This window comes from Brassica rapa, chromosome A10 (genome assembly GCF_000309985.2).
Source record: "Brassica rapa cultivar Chiifu-401-42 chromosome A10, CAAS_Brap_v3.01, whole genome shotgun sequence".
In the NCBI taxonomy this organism is placed as follows: domain Eukaryota; kingdom Viridiplantae; phylum Streptophyta; class Magnoliopsida; order Brassicales; family Brassicaceae; genus Brassica; species Brassica rapa.
The window spans coordinates 14,745,822-14,766,266 of NC_024804.2; the positions used below are offsets into that span (position 1 = coordinate 14,745,822).

At 34.4% G+C, this 20,445-nt stretch overlaps 4 protein-coding genes and 1 long non-coding RNA gene across 10 annotated transcripts; 3 read left to right on the plus strand and 2 right to left on the minus strand.

Moving 5' to 3' along the window:
• The first annotated feature begins 702 nt into the window (after nt 1-702).
• Nucleotides 703-3,301, plus strand: LOC103845692 (heptahelical transmembrane protein 1). The gene is made up of 3 exons (XM_009122573.3): nt 703-1,211; nt 1,312-1,387; nt 2,505-3,301. The coding sequence occupies exons 1-3, from the start codon at nt 907-909 to the stop codon at nt 3,123-3,125; spliced, it is 1,002 nt and encodes a 333-aa protein (XP_009120821.2). The 5' UTR covers nt 703-906; the 3' UTR covers nt 3,126-3,301.
• A 234-nt stretch (nt 3,302-3,535) lies between these two features.
• LOC103845693 (probable glycosyltransferase At5g20260) lies at nt 3,536-8,100 on the plus strand. The gene is made up of 4 exons (XM_009122575.2): nt 3,536-4,511; nt 4,599-4,750; nt 6,245-6,599; nt 6,791-8,100. Exons 1-4 carry the CDS (start codon nt 4,287-4,289, stop codon nt 7,454-7,456), a joined length of 1,398 nt encoding a protein of 465 aa, XP_009120823.1. The 5' UTR covers nt 3,536-4,286; the 3' UTR covers nt 7,457-8,100.
• LOC103845694 (probable galactinol--sucrose galactosyltransferase 6) lies at nt 7,760-11,120 on the minus strand. Of its 2 annotated transcripts, none has more exons than XM_009122576.3 (6): nt 10,881-11,120; nt 10,739-10,803; nt 9,333-10,669; nt 8,811-9,020; nt 8,587-8,721; nt 7,760-8,510 (listed from the first exon to the last, which is right to left on the minus strand). In XM_009122576.3, the coding sequence occupies exons 1-6, from the start codon at nt 11,041-11,043 to the stop codon at nt 7,904-7,906; spliced, it is 2,517 nt and encodes an 838-aa protein (XP_009120824.1). In that variant the 5' UTR covers nt 11,044-11,120; the 3' UTR covers nt 7,760-7,903. The 2 variants fall into 2 exon arrangements, with proteins under 2 accessions (XP_009120824.1, XP_009120825.1); XM_009122577.3 differs by having other exon boundaries at nt 10,739-10,787; nt 10,881-11,100.
• Nucleotides 11,121-12,612: 1,492 nt separating this feature from the next.
• Nucleotides 12,613-15,184, minus strand: LOC103845695 (floral homeotic protein PISTILLATA). The gene is made up of 6 exons (XM_009122578.2): nt 14,671-15,184; nt 13,608-13,669; nt 13,362-13,461; nt 13,238-13,267; nt 13,102-13,146; nt 12,613-12,989 (listed from the first exon to the last, which is right to left on the minus strand). Exons 1-6 carry the CDS (start codon nt 14,923-14,925, stop codon nt 12,855-12,857), a joined length of 627 nt encoding a protein of 208 aa, XP_009120826.1. The 5' UTR covers nt 14,926-15,184; the 3' UTR covers nt 12,613-12,854.
• A 1,143-nt stretch (nt 15,185-16,327) lies between these two features.
• LOC117129254 lies at nt 16,328-19,689 on the plus strand. Of its 5 annotated transcripts, XR_004452909.1 has the most exons (7): nt 16,328-17,668; nt 17,790-17,910; nt 18,093-18,247; nt 18,410-18,653; nt 18,781-18,862; nt 19,004-19,070; nt 19,228-19,689. It is a non-coding gene; the product is annotated as an uncharacterized LOC117129254 (long non-coding RNA). The 5 variants fall into 5 exon arrangements; XR_004452908.1 differs by having other exon boundaries at nt 18,011-18,653; XR_004452906.1 differs by having other exon boundaries at nt 18,093-18,653.
• The last annotated feature ends 756 nt before the right edge of the window (nt 19,690-20,445 follow it).

The following is a 20,445-nucleotide window of genomic DNA, read 5'->3' on the forward strand; positions in this document are numbered from 1 at the left end:
ACATAATCTTCTTATAGATATTTACTATTTTATATTTTGTTAAATCAAAAACAATATGTTAAATTATTATTTATATTCTTAACAAGTTTATACCAAACATAAAATAATTTATATATGACAGAAAGTTTCATCCAAATATATTTACTAATTATTTTGTTGAATTTTTTAAAACACTCATATATTAGAAATGCTTTAGACTATATTTTTATACAAATATTTTTTCTTCATTAATATTTAATTATATATTAATTTTTATAATAAAAATAGTATTTAAAGATAACAACACAATATATAAGTATTATCTTATTTTTTAGAAATATAAAATATTATTTCAAGATAACAACAAAATATATGAGAATTATCTTTTTAGAAATTTAATATTATTAATATAAAATTCGTTTTTAATTAATTATTATATATAAAATTTTATTAAGGGTAAGGGTTAAGGGTAATAACGACATTAACCAGTCTAACTTTTGACGTGAGAGCTTGATTCCAAAAATTTATTTCGCAAATAATAGTATAGAAAATATATATATATATAGATTAAAAAATATTGTTCTTATAAAAATATTATAAAATTCGAAAATAGGAAAGAGAAAACAATTATGAAAATAAGAATTTATTGATAACCTAACTAACAACTAAATGAAAACACAACACCAACTTCTACCGGCGTACTTAAGTTTCTTCTTTAAATGGTGCAGCTGTCTCTTTGCATTTCCCATCTTCCTTATTTCTCTCCCTCTCACTCATAAAAACTTAAATTCAATATTTTTAACATAGTTTCGATTGTAATACTTTTTCATTTATATTTAGTTTCTCTATATCTCAGATCTTCTCCATTGATCTCTGGATCATAAAACAAGTATTCTTGTCTTGAATAATCGTCACTAGAGTTCATATATGGACCAAGATGATCAGAAAGAACCAGAAACGGTGTCATGCGGCAACAGCAAGTGCAATAGCAAGATTGCTCCCGGAGATGATCACGATGGAGACGAAAGCAGCGGTGCTAAGAAAAGAAAGAAGAAGAAGAAGAAGAAGCCGCAAAAGACAAGAAAACGACGAGAGCTAATGTCGTTTAGTGAGCTTCCGGAGTACATGAAGGATAACGAATATATATTGAATTATTACAGAGCTGAATGGTCTATTAGAGATGCTTTCTTCAGCGTCTTCAGTTTCCATAATGAGTCCCTCAACGTTTGGACGTTAGTATTATCTGTTTCAACAAAATTTATTCCATTTTCACTTTTATTTATTTGGTTATTGTTTGGTTTCTGATGAAGTGAATGTACTTTGTCTTGACAGGCATTTACTTGGTTTCATCTTATTTGTGGGACTAACCGTCGCCAACATTATGCATCACGATAAATTCTTCCCCGTGGTAAATGTTCTTTAATTATTCACAATGTCTATAATATACGTATATGTAACCTGTTCAGACCGAATTAATCCGAATATTCAACCACTTTATGAATTTTTCAAATTATTCAAGTGGGATGTATCTTGTAGAAATAGATGTGCCGAATTGTCTTTGATTAACTTTTTTTTGGGTGGGTTCTTAGGATCAGATTTGCTCTTGATCGATGTTTCTTGTAATCAAACTTTGATGAACTTTTTAACGATATTTGATTCCTATAAAAAAATTGTCTTTGATTAACGTTCAAACTATCTTGGTTTCTAATGATTAGAATATTTCCAATGTAAAACTCATTTATTCCTATAAAATATAGTAAAATGAAATATGAAGTTAGAATGCTCCAACTTTACTTCATTTCTTGTTCTATAATTAGGTAAGAGCATCTTCAACCCCATTCCATAATTTACTACAAAATAAAGTGGAAAATAAAGCAATGAAGAAACAAAAAAAGTGATTCTTACAAAGTGATTTTTTATTTTTTGTTCATACACCATTTTTCACTCTATTTTTGAAGTAAATTATGGAGTGTGGATGGAAATGTCCTAATAAACCAAAAAGAAAAATATAGAGTATATCCTATTATGAAATGAGAAATAGAATAGCGTTGTAATATTTTTACTTCGTACTCTATTTTACTCTATTTTAAAATAAAAATGGAATGGGTCGAAGATGTCCTAACCAAGGATCTGATGAGTATGAATATAATATATTGGCTGTAATTTCTCTAGATATCAAATATGAACGTGAAATCAAAATGATAAATTAGGATACACCTTTGACACTGTCACATATACAAATTACAAATATACATATATTATATATTATATAACTATATAACTATATTTTAAGAAAGTCAAAATAATGTAGTTCTTAGATTAGAATTCAACTTAATGATAAGATATTTCGGAAAATATTAGAAATGAATTAGAGATCGATGTGAAACAGACAATGTAGACTATAACATGTTTTGATGATAAATTACAGCTTTAATAAGTTCGAAATTAAACTAAAAATTTAGTTCTTAAATGAGAGCTAATGATTTAAGAGCTAATGATGTTATAAAATGTTGATGATTGTATAGGATGCAATGAATCCAGGGAATGCAGCAAGATGGCCATTCTTCGTCTTCTTAGGAGGCTCAATGTTCTGCCTACTCTCGAGTAGCATTTGCCACCTCTTCTGCTGCCACTCCCATAACCTTAACATCTTCCTCCTCCGCATAGACTATGCCGGTATCACCGCCATGATCATCACTTCTTTCTTCCCACCAATCTACTACATCTTCCAATGCACTCCTCGTTGGTACTTTATCTACCTCGCGGCCATCACCTCTATGGGAATCTTCACGATCATCACACTCTTAACTCCATCACTTTCCTCTCCCAAGTACCGAGGTTTCCGGGCTTTGCTATTTGCCTCCATGGGACTTTTCGGGATCGTGCCAGCTATCCATGCGCTTGTGGTCAACTGGGGAAACCCGCAAAGGAACGTGACGCTCTTGTACGAGCTGGGTATGGCAGTGTTTTATCTTGTTGGGACAGGGTTCTTCGTGGGTAGAGTGCCTGAGAGGCTTAAACCGGGTTGGTTTGATCGTGTGGGGCATAGTCATCAGATCTTCCATGTGTTTGTTTTGTTGGGTGCTTTGTCTCACTATGCAGCTGCTCTCTTGTTCTTGGACTGGCGTGACCATGTTGGTTGTTAAACATTTATATTCGTAATTATTTTGAAGATTAAAAACAAATTAGTTTGTTTGTATCATGTGGAGAAATGTAATAATTCCATTCGTTGTTTAAATTGAATTGTAATTTCATTTGTGCTGTTTTATTGACTGTGGTTTTCATAAATCAAATCTTAGCCACTGAAAAGTATTTACAATTATATTATTCTATCTGATGAGTTAATTTTATTAATTTTTTGTGACAATTACATTACGATTAAGTGTTGGTTAAGCTTTTTCACACAATGAAAAAAGTGTATATTATAAAGTCTATTTTACTCAATATAGTATAGAGTCTTCACCATGCACTTGGAGGATATTTAGTACCAAAATTTAATTCGATCACGCTAACATTTAAGTCCTCGCTTTTCTCCTTCGTAGCATTAGCATACTATGCTATGAACCAAACCCTTTTGAAGTTTCGGAAGCATATATATATATTTTTTTTTTGCTAAACCAATTTCGGAAGCATATATTGTACTGGTCTCGGAAGCATATATTGTACTGGTCTCGCAATGAGACACTTGGTGCATGCATTTTATTAAACTGTTAAATCCACAGCACTAATTTAAGCGTAAATTTAGCATCCTTAGTTTTTGAAAATTTGTGTCAGATTAAAACCGTTGCTCAACCAATTCACATTTGAATATCAGACGAACCAGTTTGATCATGATTGCATAAATTTTCATTATTTATCTTCTAACGGGTCTAAAATGGACACAAAATTTCAGCATAAACTGCAAAACTTAGGGCCATGATTAATGTTAACATAGACACTGCCAAACGCGGAATTATTAAAAAAAAACGTTGAACTTCAGATTCGGTAAGCATTTTACAATGCAATAAATACAAATTAATACTACATTGTTACAGTCTATTAGCCTTCGGTTTCTTTCCCCCTAGTCTGATTTGTTTCCATTTTCACCTTATTTTCTCCTTAAACGATTTTATTTGCGAGTCATTTAAATGACTTGGATTTCTCTAATTAGTATTTAATAATTTATAATGAATTAAATAAAATTAAAATAATATTGTAAGAAGAAGATAAGTTTCCTTCCTCTCATAAATATACATGCATGCCCCAAAGCCAAAGGTGTTATTAACCATCCTCTTATCGTAAGAAACTAGTAAATCAGAAAGAAGAATATGAAACAATCAGATTTTTTTCCAATGAGATTCTCTCTAGCACCAACTCTTCTTCTTCTTGTCCTTCTCCTCTTTTATCAACATCACTCTTCTTCAAACCTAAATTCCAACACTCTATCCTCTTTCGTGGATGCTACATCACTCGCACTGTCTCCTTCACCGTTCCTATCCATGGAGTTTAGCAGTCATTCATCAAACTTCACATTAATTCCGAGTGCTCAAAAGGTATATCTGGAATTGGACTCGTTTTTGTTATTATAATTCAAGTGCCTTTTGGATTTATTTTGAAATTATATGATTTGATGTGATAAGAAAGAAAAGACGAGGAATGGAATAGAGGAGGGTTTAGCGAAATCAAGAGCGGCCATACATGAGGCTGTTAGGTCGAAGAAATATGCATCGGAGAATGAAGAAACCTTTGTTCCTCATGGAGCCGTTTACAGAAACGCTTATGCATTTCATCAGTAAGTTTCATTCCTTTCTGTCTCCGTTTCTTTTTTTCTTTCCTCTCTCATTTTTTCCATTTTTAAAGTTCATTCTCAACCAAAAGTTTTCAAATATAATATTAGGAAATAATTAAAATATATTTTAAAAATAGATTATGATTTATTATATTTGGTACTTTAACAGTTTAAATTTTAAATAATTTCGTTTTACTCTTTTCATTTAATTTGTAGATTTTCAAATATTATGAAATCAGGTGTGTTCACAAGTGTTCAAAACTATTTCATTTTGAAACAATAACACCAAGAATTTCCATTTAATTAGACACATGTTTAGCTCCTTAATTAGTTCTCATTTGAACTTCAAAAGATAAATTCAAAGTGTTGGTGAAAAAAAGAAGATAGGTTCAAAATTGACATTGAATTTGTAAACTGAAAATATGTAACAAATCCAGTTTACAAAAAAATCATTTTTCTTACCAATTTGTTACCAAAATATTCATAAAGGTTGAATATATTCTAGAGGAAAACATACAAATTCGATTTTCTTGGTGTATTTACTCGTTTGCTTTGGGAAACGAAGCGATTGGGTATCATTTGAATTCATCACCGTCGCTTAGATCTCCACATCTCGGTAGACTCGAGATTGATCTACATATAAGTATCCATACTAATGGAGTAGATCTTATTTTGAAGTAAATACGCTTGTTTTCTTCTGTACACACAAGTACAGGTAATGTATACAATAAAAACTAAAACTCCGATTCGTAAATGAAGGTCCCAAATCCAAATGCAAATTAAACCTCTATAAATAATTACGTAAACATCATGCTCTTTAGTTAATAAATTTAAATTTATAGGCTAAGTGGTTAGTTTCATTTATATGGTTTTATTTCATTGTCTGATACTCCATCCGTTTCTGAAAAAGATCTATATTTTAGAGAAAACTTTTGTTTCAAAAAGATATATATTTTATATTTTTAATGTAATTTTTGTTAACAAATAATGAAAAATTGTGAAGTTCAAGAACATTAATTGCATTTTTTAAAATCTTATTGATTTAAAATTATAAAAAATATAAAATTACAAAAAAATATGTATTTATATATAATTTTAATATGTTTTATTAAAAAGTGTGAAAAATTTTAAAATATGGATTTTTAAAGAATGGAGGGAGTAATACGTAGTCACTGTATCTGTGAAATACTATGCTCTCAGTCACAATAATCGGCGGCTAAGGAAACGTAGCACACACTTAAAGCCTACTTTGGGATTTGTAGTCACATCCCTCTGTTATTTTATAAAAAGATCTAAGTTAATCACTCAAAAGTACACATTTATTTACTTTCTGAGTTAACTATCTTAAACACACACTTGTGAAAAATCCAGTTATTCCAATTTTGTTTGAATGCTAATTTGAGACAAAAAATAAGTATTTGTTACTTAATAAATTTATATTTTCTACGAACTAGTACAGCCCAAGCCAACTAAAACTTTCTTTATGAAATTGTGCAGAAGCCATATAGAGATGGAGAAGAAATTTAAAGTGTGGGTGTATAGAGAAGGAGAGATACCGTTAGTGCACATGGGTCCAATGAACAGCATCTATAGCATAGAAGGCCAGTTCATGGACGAGATCTCTAGAGCTATGAGCCCATTCGCGGCTAGCCACCCGGACGAGGCTCACACCTTCCTCATTCCCGTAAGCATCGCCAACGTCGTTCATTACTTATACCGGCCGCTCGTGACCTTCTCCAGAAAACAACTTCACAATGTGTTTCTTGACTACGTCAATGTCGTGGCTCACAAGTATCCTTATTGGAATAGAAGCCAAGGAGCCGACCATTTCTTCGTTTCTTGCCATGATTGGGTTCGTTTTCTTTCACTCTCTCTATTATTATAATTCACAAGTAACATTGAGCTATTATTCTCACACTATAGGTTAAGATCATGCATGAATAATAATTTGGAAATGTGATAGAAATGTGATAGAAATGTGACATTATATTTTGTTAGTAATGAATGATTATTATAACGTAACACTTGTAAGATGTCTTGCAGGCACCAGACGTCTCAGGATCGAACCCTGAAATGTTGAAAAACATGATAAGAGTCCTATGCAACGCCAACACATCAGAAGGTTTCATGCCCCAACGAGATGTCTCAATCCCGGAGATCAACATCCCCGGGGGCCACCTAGGCCCACCTCACTTATCCAGCTCTTCCGGCCATGACCGGCCCATCCTTGCTTTCTTCGCAGGCGGCTCACACGGTTACATCCGCAAGATTCTACTAAAGCACTGGAAAGACAAAGACGAGGAGGTCCAAGTCCACGAGTATTTACCCAAAAACCAAGACTACTTCAAACTCATGTCCAAGGCAAGGTTCTGTCTCTGTCCTAGCGGCTACGAAGTGGCTAGCCCTAGGATCGTTGCATCCATTAACTTAGGTTGCGTCCCAGTCATCATCTCTGATCACTACGCATTGCCCTTCTCAGACGTTCTTGATTGGAGTAAGTTCACCATTCATATCCCCTCTGAGAAGATCCCGGAGATTAAAACCATACTAAAGAACGTGTCAGGGAGACGCTACTTGGTGTTGCAGAGAAGAGTCTTGCAGGTACAGAGACATTTCGTTATCAATAGACCGTCTCAACCGTTTGACATGCTTAGGATGCTTCTTCACTCCGTATGGTTGAGAAGGCTAAACATTGGGTTGCATTTGTGATTCTGCGATTCTTTAGGGATTAAATATTGGTATACAACGAAAAGGTAAACATTTAAATTATAAATAGACTATTATTTAAATATGAGATTTTTTCTTAATATAGTGGTATTAAACATGTTATTTGATAAATTACTTCATAATTCATTGTTATTGAAAAAATAAGCTGTAAATTTTTATAATGCGTCTAGTGATTTTAGAATATTTTAATGCCGCTTTTCTGTTAAAAATAATATTGATGGTTTTAGGGATTTTGAAATGGTTTAACTACAACTAAAATAAATTCTCAGTTTATCTAAAATCATCTTAAGACTTATTGAAAATCAAATTACTTCAATAACTAGATTGAATACAACACCATAAGTAGCTACAACAATAACCAAACCGTTTACATATAATGATGTAATGAATATTGTTTGAATCACTCTTACAAGTTACAAGCTAAGATTTTCATAACTGAACTTCGACCACATGTAATCTTTTGGTCTCTGAAGGCATCTTGTCCAACTCAAAAGTGACCAAACCAGATGAGACGTCATACTCAAACGCGATCTCACTTGACTCAACAACGCATCTACTAGGCTTAACCGATGAGTACGCTCCGAACTTACCACATCCTTTAACTTCCATCACCAATTTCATCTTCTCACCATCATATCTAAGTCCCTCGACAGCTCCTCCCGAGTTGTACATGTTCACAAGACCAAGCGGAGCAAACGAGACACCATCCGTAGTAGCCAGATGATTAATAGGACTCACAGTGAAGATCTCATGCTCACGGATCCTCAATGAGATCGGGAGAGACGCGTTGTATGGCATAACGTTGAGTTCGCCTCTGCTCTGAGAGTAAACAGCACAGTCTCCATTCCAGGTCGCTGGATCAGTGGAGGCTTCGGATATCAAATGCACATCACGACCACGAATGGAGCCAGTGATGCAATCAGTTTTCGTCTGGTGGAATATGTTTTTTCTTTCTGTGCTACTCCAAGCAGCTCCTTGGCAATTATACACGCCAAGTACTCCAGTGTACTTGTTCATGTTCCATATCTTTAACAAACTGAAACCAAACAATGCACAAGTAAGAAAATAAGCAACACAGACTACTTATCTTTATAAGCCAATCTGCTTATTACCTGACACCATCTCGAGCAGGATCTGTGAACAAACAATCACGAGTTGGTCTACCAGGCAATCTAGCACGAAGGATTGATCCATCAGGCAACACAAGCTTTCTTAGAAGATCAAAGTTGTGTTTTCCAGGAGCATCACTACTCATCAAGAACAGAGAGAGACAAACAAATAAGTAAACAGTGTTGAGTTTGCAATCATTAAAATGGATTTTTGAGAGATCTGTTACCTAACGTAAATAGGTCCACCACTGATGGCCCTAGCAGAGGCATGATACTCTGCAGCAGGGTGCACGGAGTGGAACATGTCCCAGTCAGGCAGCATAAACTCTCCCAAGAACACACTGTTGTATGCAACCGAGGCAATGTGGATGGTGTGAGACACCGGATCACGTGGGTAGAAATCATCTGATGCTCTAATCACAGCTGCTTGCTTGGAGCTGCATCACCACCGATCAAATTCAAAAAAAATTATACTCAAATAAAAAAAAAATTACTACTCCCTCCGTTTTTAATATTTATGTTTTAGAATAAATTTTGTGTTCCTGATTATATAATGTTTTAATTTTCAGTGCGAAATTTATAAGTTTTTATATTATATAACAAATTGTTTTATACAGTTTGCTTTATGCAAATAATTAATGATATTTTTAAATAGAAAATGTAAAAAGATTATTAGTTTTTGTGCACAATTCTAAAGCGTAGTCATCTATTACAAAACGGAAGGAGTAAAAGATAATGCAAAGACTTACCAGTAGAGAGCATCTGTGTTATGGCTCATACAAGCAATGCAACCATTATCAGGGAAGTTCTTAGCAACAGAGGAATCAAGAGCCTGATGATACTGACGCGTTAACTCGACCCGACCACCTAACCCACCACCAAGAGTCTCCAATATACACTGCACATCCACTTTCACACCGTCCACACCAGCAGCAGCCAAGTAACTATGAAGCTCGTTGTAGAATCTATACACGTTCTTTGGGTTAACCAAACCCAACCCTTGAACCGCCATAACATCAGTCTCCCACGTCGGTTCGTTCTCCACCACACCTTTTGACACCATCGGATACTTCATGGAAGACCCGTATTCCTCCCCGGGTCGTACCCCGCCCCAGTAACCCGTTATTGCATGCCACACGTACACGTACTTCAGACCGTGTTTGTTTTTAGCTATGTCGACTATGTTCTTGATCCCCTGTTTTGGGTCGTCCTTGTTCTTGAACTTTGCGTTCTCCTCGATCCCGGTTAACCGGTAAACCGGGTTCTCAACCGGGTTATCATCATCGTTCTCGACGGACTGCCAACCGTCGTCGATGATGACGAACTTCGGCGGCGTATCTCCGGCGGTTAGAGAGTTAAGCCCTTCCTCGACGCCTTCTTGAGTAACCTCCTGGTAAAACGCGTCCCAAGTGCACCACCCGAAGTAGTCGACGATCCCCGGGAGCTTCTTCTCGTGACGTTGACGGAAACTCTTGAGATGCAACTTAACGGCGTGGATAGCGTCCGTTATCGTCTGAAACGGATCAGTGCCGGCGTGAATATATAAAGAGTGAGTAAACGACGACGTTTTAGTGTCGGAGTCGCCGCTCTCCAAACAGAGCTCCACCTCGTCGTTAACGTTTCCTTGTAGACACGAACGGAACGAGCCTTCTATTAACGGCAAGAAAACGGTGTAGAGTTTCTGGTTGGTTTCGTCAACGCCGTCAGGCTCCAGGTGGGACCCGCTGTTAGATTCGGTTAATAGAAACTGCGTCTCTAGAGGGATGTCCCGGCCCAGTTGGCCCATTCTCTGGGCCATCCACCAGAGCTTGAACCGGAAACAAGACATGAACCGGGAATCGTGAAGCTTACCGATCGGTACGATGTGGTTACTCTGTTCTGTGTCGAATACAGCTCCGAGGAAGACTCCTTCGACCGGTCCGGCCTCTGATGCTGACGTCGTGATGACATTGTCTGGTAAACCGGTTAGAACCGTACGGTTTTTGATGATTAGATTCCCGTCGGAGATTCGAACCGCCGGTTTAATCGTCATCTCTTCTTCCTTTTCTCTGTAACTCCTCTTCAACGGCGAGGCTGCCTCGCTTCTCTGTAAAAGATTCGATTTTTAGATTCAGAGTTCTCAATTGAGCAGATCAGATCTAAAGAGAAACGGTACCTTATACGAACGAGAATGGAATCGTCGAGAAGGTGAAGAAGAACAATGCCTGCGATATCCAAGACATGGAGTATCAAGAACGAGGTTGTTAGACGTGGAATCTAACTATTGAATATAAGAGAGAATGAAGAAGATGCAATACCAGAAGACAGACGAAGCTGTGATGAGAGAATGCGAGCTTGAGGTTTTGATTTCAATTGAAGATAAGATGAAGATGAAGAAGAGAAACGGTATGTGAGAGAGTGAAACAGAGGATGAACCCTTTTTATACTGTTAATTCCATTGAAACATCCTTGTGATGCCATTGTTTTCTCTCTCTCTCTCTCTCTTTTTTCTTCGTTGCTGCTGAGTTATTTTTTACAAGTTTCTCTCAGTCTTTAACTATTTATCCGATTCCACCGTATTTTAATCAATTTTTTATTTTATTAAATAGGTAATAATACTCCTTTAACACGCATCTTTTGATTTCTTTTTGTATCGTGCAAGACGTATATTAATTGTATTTGCTTTTGTAAATCACAGTATTGATTTTTCAACATGTTTCAGGTGATAATCTTTCATGTTTAAGAAGCTACGAGAGGCGTCGTCAAAGTTTCGCTCTCATTCTTGTAGGTTCTGTTCTGTAAGAACAATAATTAAGATTAAAAGTTAGATTTGTACGTTGACAAGTTAAAAGGAAAGATTAGGTTGCCACGTGAGATATATGCTGTAACATCGGGTTAAAAGAAGTTCCCATTGGTCCGCATGTTGACGAAACTCGAGAGATTCAAAGATTTTTTAAGGGCTTTAAGATATTTTTGCACGACCGTCGTACGTGTCATCGTGTCAGCAGGTTATCAATATATTATCACGAGATAAATCTAATTTTCTTTAACTAAAAGTCTAAAAATAGATAGATGTTTGTTGTTGACGAAAAAAAAAGATGTTTGTTAACAAAAAAAGAAGCAAGAAAAGAAGAAAAAAGATAGAGGTTTTACTTGTAACGAGTTTGCCGATGGATATTTTAATGAATTTTTCAGCATTTAACATTGTAAAAAAATGAGATTATAGAAAGACATCAACACAAGTGGCTCAATTATCTTGCAGTTCAACTTGCTTCAACAATCCCGATGTTGTGCGGTCGTGTGGGCCCCCACAGTTCCATGATATTATAGAAATTAGAAAATGTCATTCTATTCAGATAATATGAGAGAGAGCACTACACGAAAAATAATAATTTGATGTTTCTTTCTGTATTTATTTGTTTGCAACTGATGTATACACATATAAAATACAGAAAATGAAGTATTCGGCGATGCATGATTCGCTTGCAACGAATGATTTGCTCAGACAGTGATTGGGAAAACAAATCAACTTGTGTTTTTCTATGAAAAAAGAAGCTAGATAATTGTCCCAATTGGGGACCCAAGGGTTCACACACCCTCATGGCCTCATGCATGAGTTGGCGGATAAGAGACTGCCAGAAACTACTATATGCATAAAAAGTTTACATAAATATCTTTAACCTATCAAGAGAGAGAAACAGAAATGATTAAAACAAATGAAAGCAGTAAACATCAATCACTGGCAAAGAGTGTTAAGGGTTCTAGCTAGTAGAATATGGAGAATATGAAGCATCCAAAGTTCCCCAAAGAATAAGAGGATTATAACTTAGCCTAAAACCTAATCACATTATACAGCTTAAATTCCCACTAACTAAACAATGGTCATCAACACATTATATTAATCCCTACATGTGATTCGAGAACATTCTAACACAGAAGCTAATTATATATTTTCAACAAACAAAAAAGTCGTTAAGAAACAAAAAGTCTCCTTAAGAATAAAACCGGATTGTAACTCAACAAGGAATCATTTGTTTTTTTTTTTGGTAATCATGTTAAAAGAATCATTAGTTTTAACACAAAAGCAACTAGTTTTAAACGTTGAAGCAGACAACACAACCAAACACATAGAGTTCATAAGCAAGCAACACACATATAAGCTTAAGTAAAAAAGTAGGATAGAGAGTATATATGTGGCTCGAGACTGAAGGGGTAACACAATTATAAAGACAATTTAAAGGACCAGAGATAGATAGTAGATTGGTCATGAGATTTGCTAATCTCAAATATGATCAATCGATGACCAAAGACATAATCTTTTGCTGAAGATTTGGCTGAATCGGCTGAACTCTATATCCAAATTGCGCATCATGATTTCTCATCATCATTCCTCTTACGTTGCTAGCTATTTCCATCTCTTGCTGTTGCTGCAATTTCCAAACCATATCCATATATCTCAAGCACACATTAACATACCAATATACAGTTTCAAACCAAACCAAGGGCTTAATGAATAAATTGACTATCACTTATATATACCAGCTGGAAACTGAGTTGCCGATTCTCCTCTACCATCATTTTCTCCTGCCACAAATTTTTTTGATATAAACATCAATATATATATGTTAACGAGAAAGCTCGATAGTAAAGTACAAAATCGGTTATATATGCTCACATTTCTCTTTTTTGTCATAAGGTACTCCATCTGTGCCAAGCAGACCAAGTTAAGAGTTAATTGTGGACTTTGATTTATATATTTATATATAGATTAATGTGCATGTGTATGAATGTATACGTGCCTGGTGGTCTCGGACTTTGTCGAGGCCATGTTCAACGGCATGCTCTACGGCCACCAGGTTTTTTAAGTTGAGAGACTGTATATCTTCCCCTTTCAAATGCCTGTATTGATCACAGTTTTTATGCATTTTATCATTCATGCTGATATTTCAAAGATTTTTTTATTTAGCTGTTTTATAAATACTTATGTAAATATATAAAAATATTATTGTTTAAAATATATGAAAATATGTAGGGTGGAGATTGACCTGAGCTCCAGTTGTAAGCTATCATTCTCCTTTTTGATCTTATCAATCTCATTGCTGAGGTTCTGGACACCAAATAATGACAAAACACTAAACATAAATATATGTCTCACAAAATTATTGAAGAAATCTGGTTATTCATGAGAAGCCATTCATGTTTTATGCACAACATAAATATAGTGAGTGATATCATATATGTAAAAAGTATACACATAACAATAACTTAAATGGTAGCCGTTCGTTAAAAAAAAAAAAAAAACTTAAATGGTATACAACCCTCTGTATGCTGCTTATTTTATAAAGATAGCATTCAGTTTGTTGGAACTAAGCTTATGATTGTCAGAACTAATTAATAATATTTGGAGTAAAATCAGTCGTTTTAAAAAGTAATTAAAGAGTAGTATTTCCCAGTTTTCAATCACCCATGTAAAATCAGTAAACTGTTCAGACATTAGTATTTATATCACATCCCAAATTTCCTCTCGCTAACCTCACACCTTGAAATGGAATCACTCATAGATCTAACTAGCTCTCTCTAAGATTTTGTCTTGGTTGTTTCAAAACACAGTTGGTGAAAACATTTAGATATATTCTTTACAATATATTCAAGATCCTACAAATTAAGCATGAATAAAAGAAAAACAATGGAAAGAAGAGAATAACTTCCATGTTTCGTGGCTCCATGTCTTGTTTTTTTTTTTAAACAATTGTTGGGTTTTGTTGAGTACAAGAGAATCAATAAAGAGGCTGGAAGGCTAGACACACAAAGAAAACTTTGTAGATCTGCATTTAGGGTTCGAGAGGTTTTCCTTTTTGACATGTTTTGGGAAAATAAAATTAAATAACCCCGTTTCATGATATTTAGCACAGAATATCTGTTGTTTGAAAAAAAAGCAAAGAATATTTGTTCTTGAGACAAAAACACTAAAGTAGATCTGTATCTAGGGTTGAAAATTCATGGGTTTTCTGACATGTTTTCGGCAAAGAAATTGAAAACCCATGATTCTGGCATATAATATTTTTTGAGACTAAGAAACTTTAGATTATATAAAAAGAGAGTTAGTACCTCATGCTTAGCATCCCATAGTTTCTTGCCAGATAACTTCTGGTATTGGTCCAACATAGCACCAAGATCCATGGAAGGACAACAATAATCAGTCATCTTACCATTACTTGCGAAGACTATGAGAGCAACTTTTGCATCACACAGAACTGTGATCTCTTTCGCCTTCTTAACCAACCCATTCCTCCTCTTTGAGAACGTCACAACTCTGTTGTTTACGTTCTCTATCCTCTTTATCTCTATCTTCCCTCTTCCCATCTTTCTCTCTCTCTAGTTCTCTTTTCTCTGTTTTAGGGCTTGCTATGAGAAATTGTTAAAACATGGAAGCGAGGATATGTGGTTTATATGGAGAAGAAAAGGAGGAGCATTGGTCTCAAAGGAACATTGATGAGAGAGATAGAGAGAACGTGTTTCATTAATCTATATGTGAAGTGAGACTTTGACAGTTTGGGATGGAAAACAAAGCTACTTTCGTGATGGCACAGTAATGGAAGGCTTGTTTTTGTGGTTCTCTTATCACACTTAGTCACATAGCCAACTCTATTCTCCCTCCTATTTACACTAGCAAGAAATAAAACTTTGAAGTAACGCAAAAATCAAGTAGAAACATAATTACTTAATTTGCTTAACACTCTTTGCCTGTGATTGATGTTTATTGCTTTCATCTGATTTGATCATATCTGTCTCTCTCTTGATAGGTTAAACTGTTGTTTCTAACCTCTGGTCTCTTCCTTATATGTATTTTTCCGATGCACTGAAGATGGAGATTAATTTGAAATTGCAAAAAATAAAAGGAACATTTTTTTTCAAAGACCAATTTTCATATAAATCACTTTGCAGAAAATATCCATTTTTAGGTAGCAAACAAAATTAAACAGAAGCGAGATAATTGTTGCAATTTGTAGTCTTGTAGATTTAAAGTCAAGAGCTCAGTAGAAATTATAACTACTTCTTTCACAGGTTCTTACTTTGGTCATTCCAAGACTTGCTATTACAAGAACTCTATGTCCATATATAGGTCTTATCGAATATTGTAGCTACACTATATTAATCAAACATATTAAATTATCGAAATATGAAGATATCATGTTGACAAAGAAGTGAGTGAAACAAATTGATTTGAAGTTAAATCAAGATTGATAAGAAAGAAACAACAAGAGTAAAGAAGCACTGAAATTACCAAAGACTTTGCTATAACCATTGGAAGTTATCATGCTTAATTATTAAGGGGAAAATGTCATTGCTTGTCGAAAAAAAGTTTATGGTTTTCTGATTCACGTCAATCGGATACGTGTCAAGGTCTTGTGCAAGTTTCTGGTCTTCTGTAGTAGGTAGTACTACTTGTTTGCTATAGACCGTTTATATGATATTCGCGATTTCACGGTAACCAAATCGTTTAATCAAAGTTTAAGCGTTTATTAAATAACTTTTTTTTTTGGTAATCAATTTATTAGATAAATTTTTATATTAGATAACATTAAAGCATATACATTATTAGGAAATTGTCTTCCCGTAAATATCCATGACTAATGGTTTATGAGAGACTAGTATATCCACTCCGTGCTAAGCACGGGCCAGCTTTTGTTTGCATTTAAATTATTTTGTTTTAATCAAATGATAGTGTTTCATTTATTTTTATCAAAACTAAATATTATTTCAGTCACATTTGATAAGCTGGATAAAATGGAGACCAAAAATTAGGCGTGTAACCTTTGAAACAAAACATTTAGAAAGGTAAAACAGTACGGTTTACAAAAAAAAAACAATTACAGTTATTTTGAGTTTTGCCAAAAAAAGATACATCTGTGGAAGTAGGCAACATTTTCGTTGAACTTACATTTTGGGCTTCTTCTCCATTGCTTCTTTCTTTAGTCATCACTAACTTTAAAACAAACACAGATACAAAACATATTTGTAAATTAGTTATATTAAAACAACCCGATTAGTAAATACTCACTTTGTATACATATATACATATTGTTACCTAAAATTGCTGTCATATTCTGATTTTTCTTTCTTGTTTGAAGAAAGCTTTGAAATTGTAGTACCCTCTTCAACCTCAGTCATACCTAAAGAATTAAAAAGAATGAGAGAACATTGAATTGAAATGAAAGCAAATTAAATCTGAAAATCACTTGTATAGATTTTTTTACTATACTCAAAACACAAGAAGAAGAAGATGTAAAAGAATTAGAAACGATGTTAAAGAAAGAGGCAGAATAAATAAGTTCTTTGAATCTAACCTATACTAAAAAGGTTATATGAGCATCAGAGAGTGTGTCCACGTAGGACAATTAAATCAGCCAATAAGGTAATCTGTTTTTGCCACGTAAGCCACCAAATTAGTATTCGGTTGGGCTTTTTATTTCATTTGATCCGTCAAATAATTTTGTTTGTTTGGCCCATTGAAATCCTAATACCTTTCCACGAGCGTCGATTCCTTTGGTCTTCCTCTTCGTCGTTTCCTTTTCTCCCTAACCGATCAATCCTAATAAACATCTCTAACTCTTCTGCAATCAAACCTCCATTAACCTCATTAATGGCATTGTTTCGAACATGCATAGAGTAAATTCTTTGTGCTCTCTACGATGAATCCCAACAGCGAATCCCATGTTTCTGGCGATCTTATCTCCAAGAAATCAAACGGAAAGGACGGTGTCTCCTCCGACGAGCCGATCGAATGTACCGGCCAAAGCGGTGTGTCTTCAGCCAAAGCTGTCTCCAGCGATCCTCTGTCGAAGAAACCAAACGGCAAGGCCGTTGTCTCCTCCGCCGAGCCCATCAAACATAGCAGCGGAACCGGTGTCCCTAAATCTCAGCCTATATCTTCATCTCCGTCTCTTCCTTACCTTTCGTTCAACGTTTATGCAACCTCTCATCAACTCTACTAACGGTGAATTCTCTCTCTCTCTCATTAGTTGACTATCTGTAAACCTAATTCTCTTTAACTTTATCAATGTCTGCTTCCGTGAAAACTCCATCACCTAACATAACTACAAAAGTAAGTTTTTTTTCCTGTCTTCTGATTATTTGATCAAAAGCATCGTGGGTTTTTTCTCTGTTATGAAAAATGGGTTTAATTGAAAATCAAAAAAAATGTGAAATCATCTCTGGTTTATCAGGTACACGGAAGCTTGATCATGGAGTTTATTGCAAATGGTGGGTTAGTCCCGCTATAAGCAAGGCCATGGATGGTTAAATCCTCAACTCTGAGTAATGGAGCTCTCTCAGTGCATTGTTCAGGTATTAAGATTTTTCTGCAAATATACTTTTGCAGTTTTGCCCAAAACGTTTTAAGGATTTTTCGGATATATTAATATTTAATGTTGTTCTTTGATTGTAGGATGTTGCTTTCAGTGCTCCTTTCTTACAAGTTACAACTTCCTTATTTAAATAAATCAAACGCTAAAAGGATAGGGTTGCAGGTTAGATTATTTTGAGAGTTTCAAGAGGTGCACCTGGAAGAACATTCTTAACCACTCACGGAGGTTGCTGGTTTGACGGAGAGCGATGTTGTGGACATCGTGAAGGTGTAAGAATGATACCTCTCTGAAAGTAGAAGTCACTTGCAAAACAAAAGGTGAGGAAGTTTTCGAGAAAGCAACTTTACGACAGTGACACTCTGAAACGCCTCAGTGGAATATTAGGCGCTATTCTTCATTGGGCTTACTTCCCTTTCCGCAAAGAGAAAAGCTTATGGGTTCTTCTTGCGGATTCAAACAATATCTGTTTCTTCCTGAAGGTTGCTTTCATGGACAGAGTTTGAAGCTATAAGCATTGCGTCGAGTGCTATTTAGACAGTGAATACTTTAGGAGAAAGCGTCGAGATAAATCATAATGCAGTTAGAGAAGTTCCAACTCTGTGAGAAGATTAAAAGTGGGTCTAGATTGGTTTTGCAGCCACTTTCCGAGGTAGGTGGAATGATACTGAGACAAGAACGTCAATACTCTTGCTAACCAGTCTAAATTTCAAAAAATACTTGGAGGTACGTCTCTTTCCATCTTTATGTTTCATATAGTAATTGTAGTTATTCATAGACTTGAAAAATTACACATTAAAGACTTCTCTACGGATATGTATCATTACTAATACCATTCCATCTATAATTTCAGGTGTTGTAACCCTTAGCTTCACAAATTCCCCACGACTCTTCTTTGATTCCGTCGTCAGTGTGACAGAAAAATATCTATCAAGGTAATCGTGAATAAATCTTCCCTTCTCATCGTCACTCCAGTTATAAGTACTTAATTATGAATGCCAAACCATGTCATCGTCCACCGCTCTCGAAATTAATTCTATATAAACACATTTCATATTCAACCATGTTCGAGCTAGGTTTGGAGCAAATGGAGATACCACACCAGCTATCAAAAGCTCCTCCGCAGCTATCAATAGCCTCCACGTAAGTGTTTTCAAACAGTTCTGTTAGCATCATCAATGAATCTACCCCTTTTTGTCTTATATATGTCTATATATATATATATATTATTCGCAAGTTGTGCTACTAATCGTATGCTATATATATATATATATATATAAATATTGGTTTGAGGTTAAAGTATGTGATGACGGTGGTGGTGAGGCAACCTTTGTCATCTTTAAGCAGCACTGAAACTGGTTGGTGGACAAGCGCCATTGGTCATGAACGAGATGAGAGAGATACTTACAATCAATAAGTGTAACACTAGATATCTATAAGTCTCATGAGAGTGCTCCCAATGAAGAAGCAGCCATAACAACACCACAGTGTTTCCAAGACACTATTGGATGCTTATGCAACTTCAAGTCAAGCTCACGGATTTTAATTTCAAGTTACTTACAAGATAGTCAGGGTCTTCTGTATTATTATGATACCATTTAAAAGGGTTCAACTAACCTTACAAGTTACAAACCAATGATGCGGTAGACAGATTTAAGTTTTTGTTTCTGATTTTTACAATAGCTAACCCCTTCCATTTTATGTTTTTAATTCTGATTTCGAACACCCAAGTACTATTGTTATCTATTTCTTAGTTGCACCACCAAGTCAGTAGTTTTTTTAAAAGAATTTATGAATTGTCTTCCTTTATTTTTAGCAACTTATGATTTGTCTTCCATTTTTCATTTTTAAGATCAAATCTATAAACAAAACATTTAATAATTTATCATTTATTTAAATCGATAAGTCATTTTCAATCCAACAGTACATCAGTCTCTCAACAAATAATAATTTACTGAAATAAATAATATAATTTAAACTCCAAGAACTTCGAAAAAGAATAAATAAATTTAAATAATATCCACATTTCATCAGCCACAATCAAAACCTAACATATAATAAAAAAAAATTAATAATAATTTTGAAAAGTAAAAATAAAAATAGAAAAAATCGTAAAATTAAAATTTAGTTAAAATACATAACATAAATTGAAAAAGTGAATTTTTTTTTTTTGGAATAAGGTGAATTTTTTTGTAAAATAATAATGAGAAATTGGTTGAAATACCATAAATTGGCTACCATCTTTAAAATAAATCTTCATTCAAAAATATCATAACATTTAGGTTTAGTATTTAGTGATTTGGCTAAAGTTTTGTATTTAAAGGGGGTTTAGGTTTATAAACTTTTATAAATGATTACAAAATTTTTATAAATGTTTACTAAACATTTATAAATTGGACGATTTTTTTTTTTCGTTCGGACCACTAAACTCATCAGACCATCTAAAATTAACAAGAAATGGACAAAATAACATAACCAAATAATACATATTAAAAATAAATATTTCAAAAACAAAAAA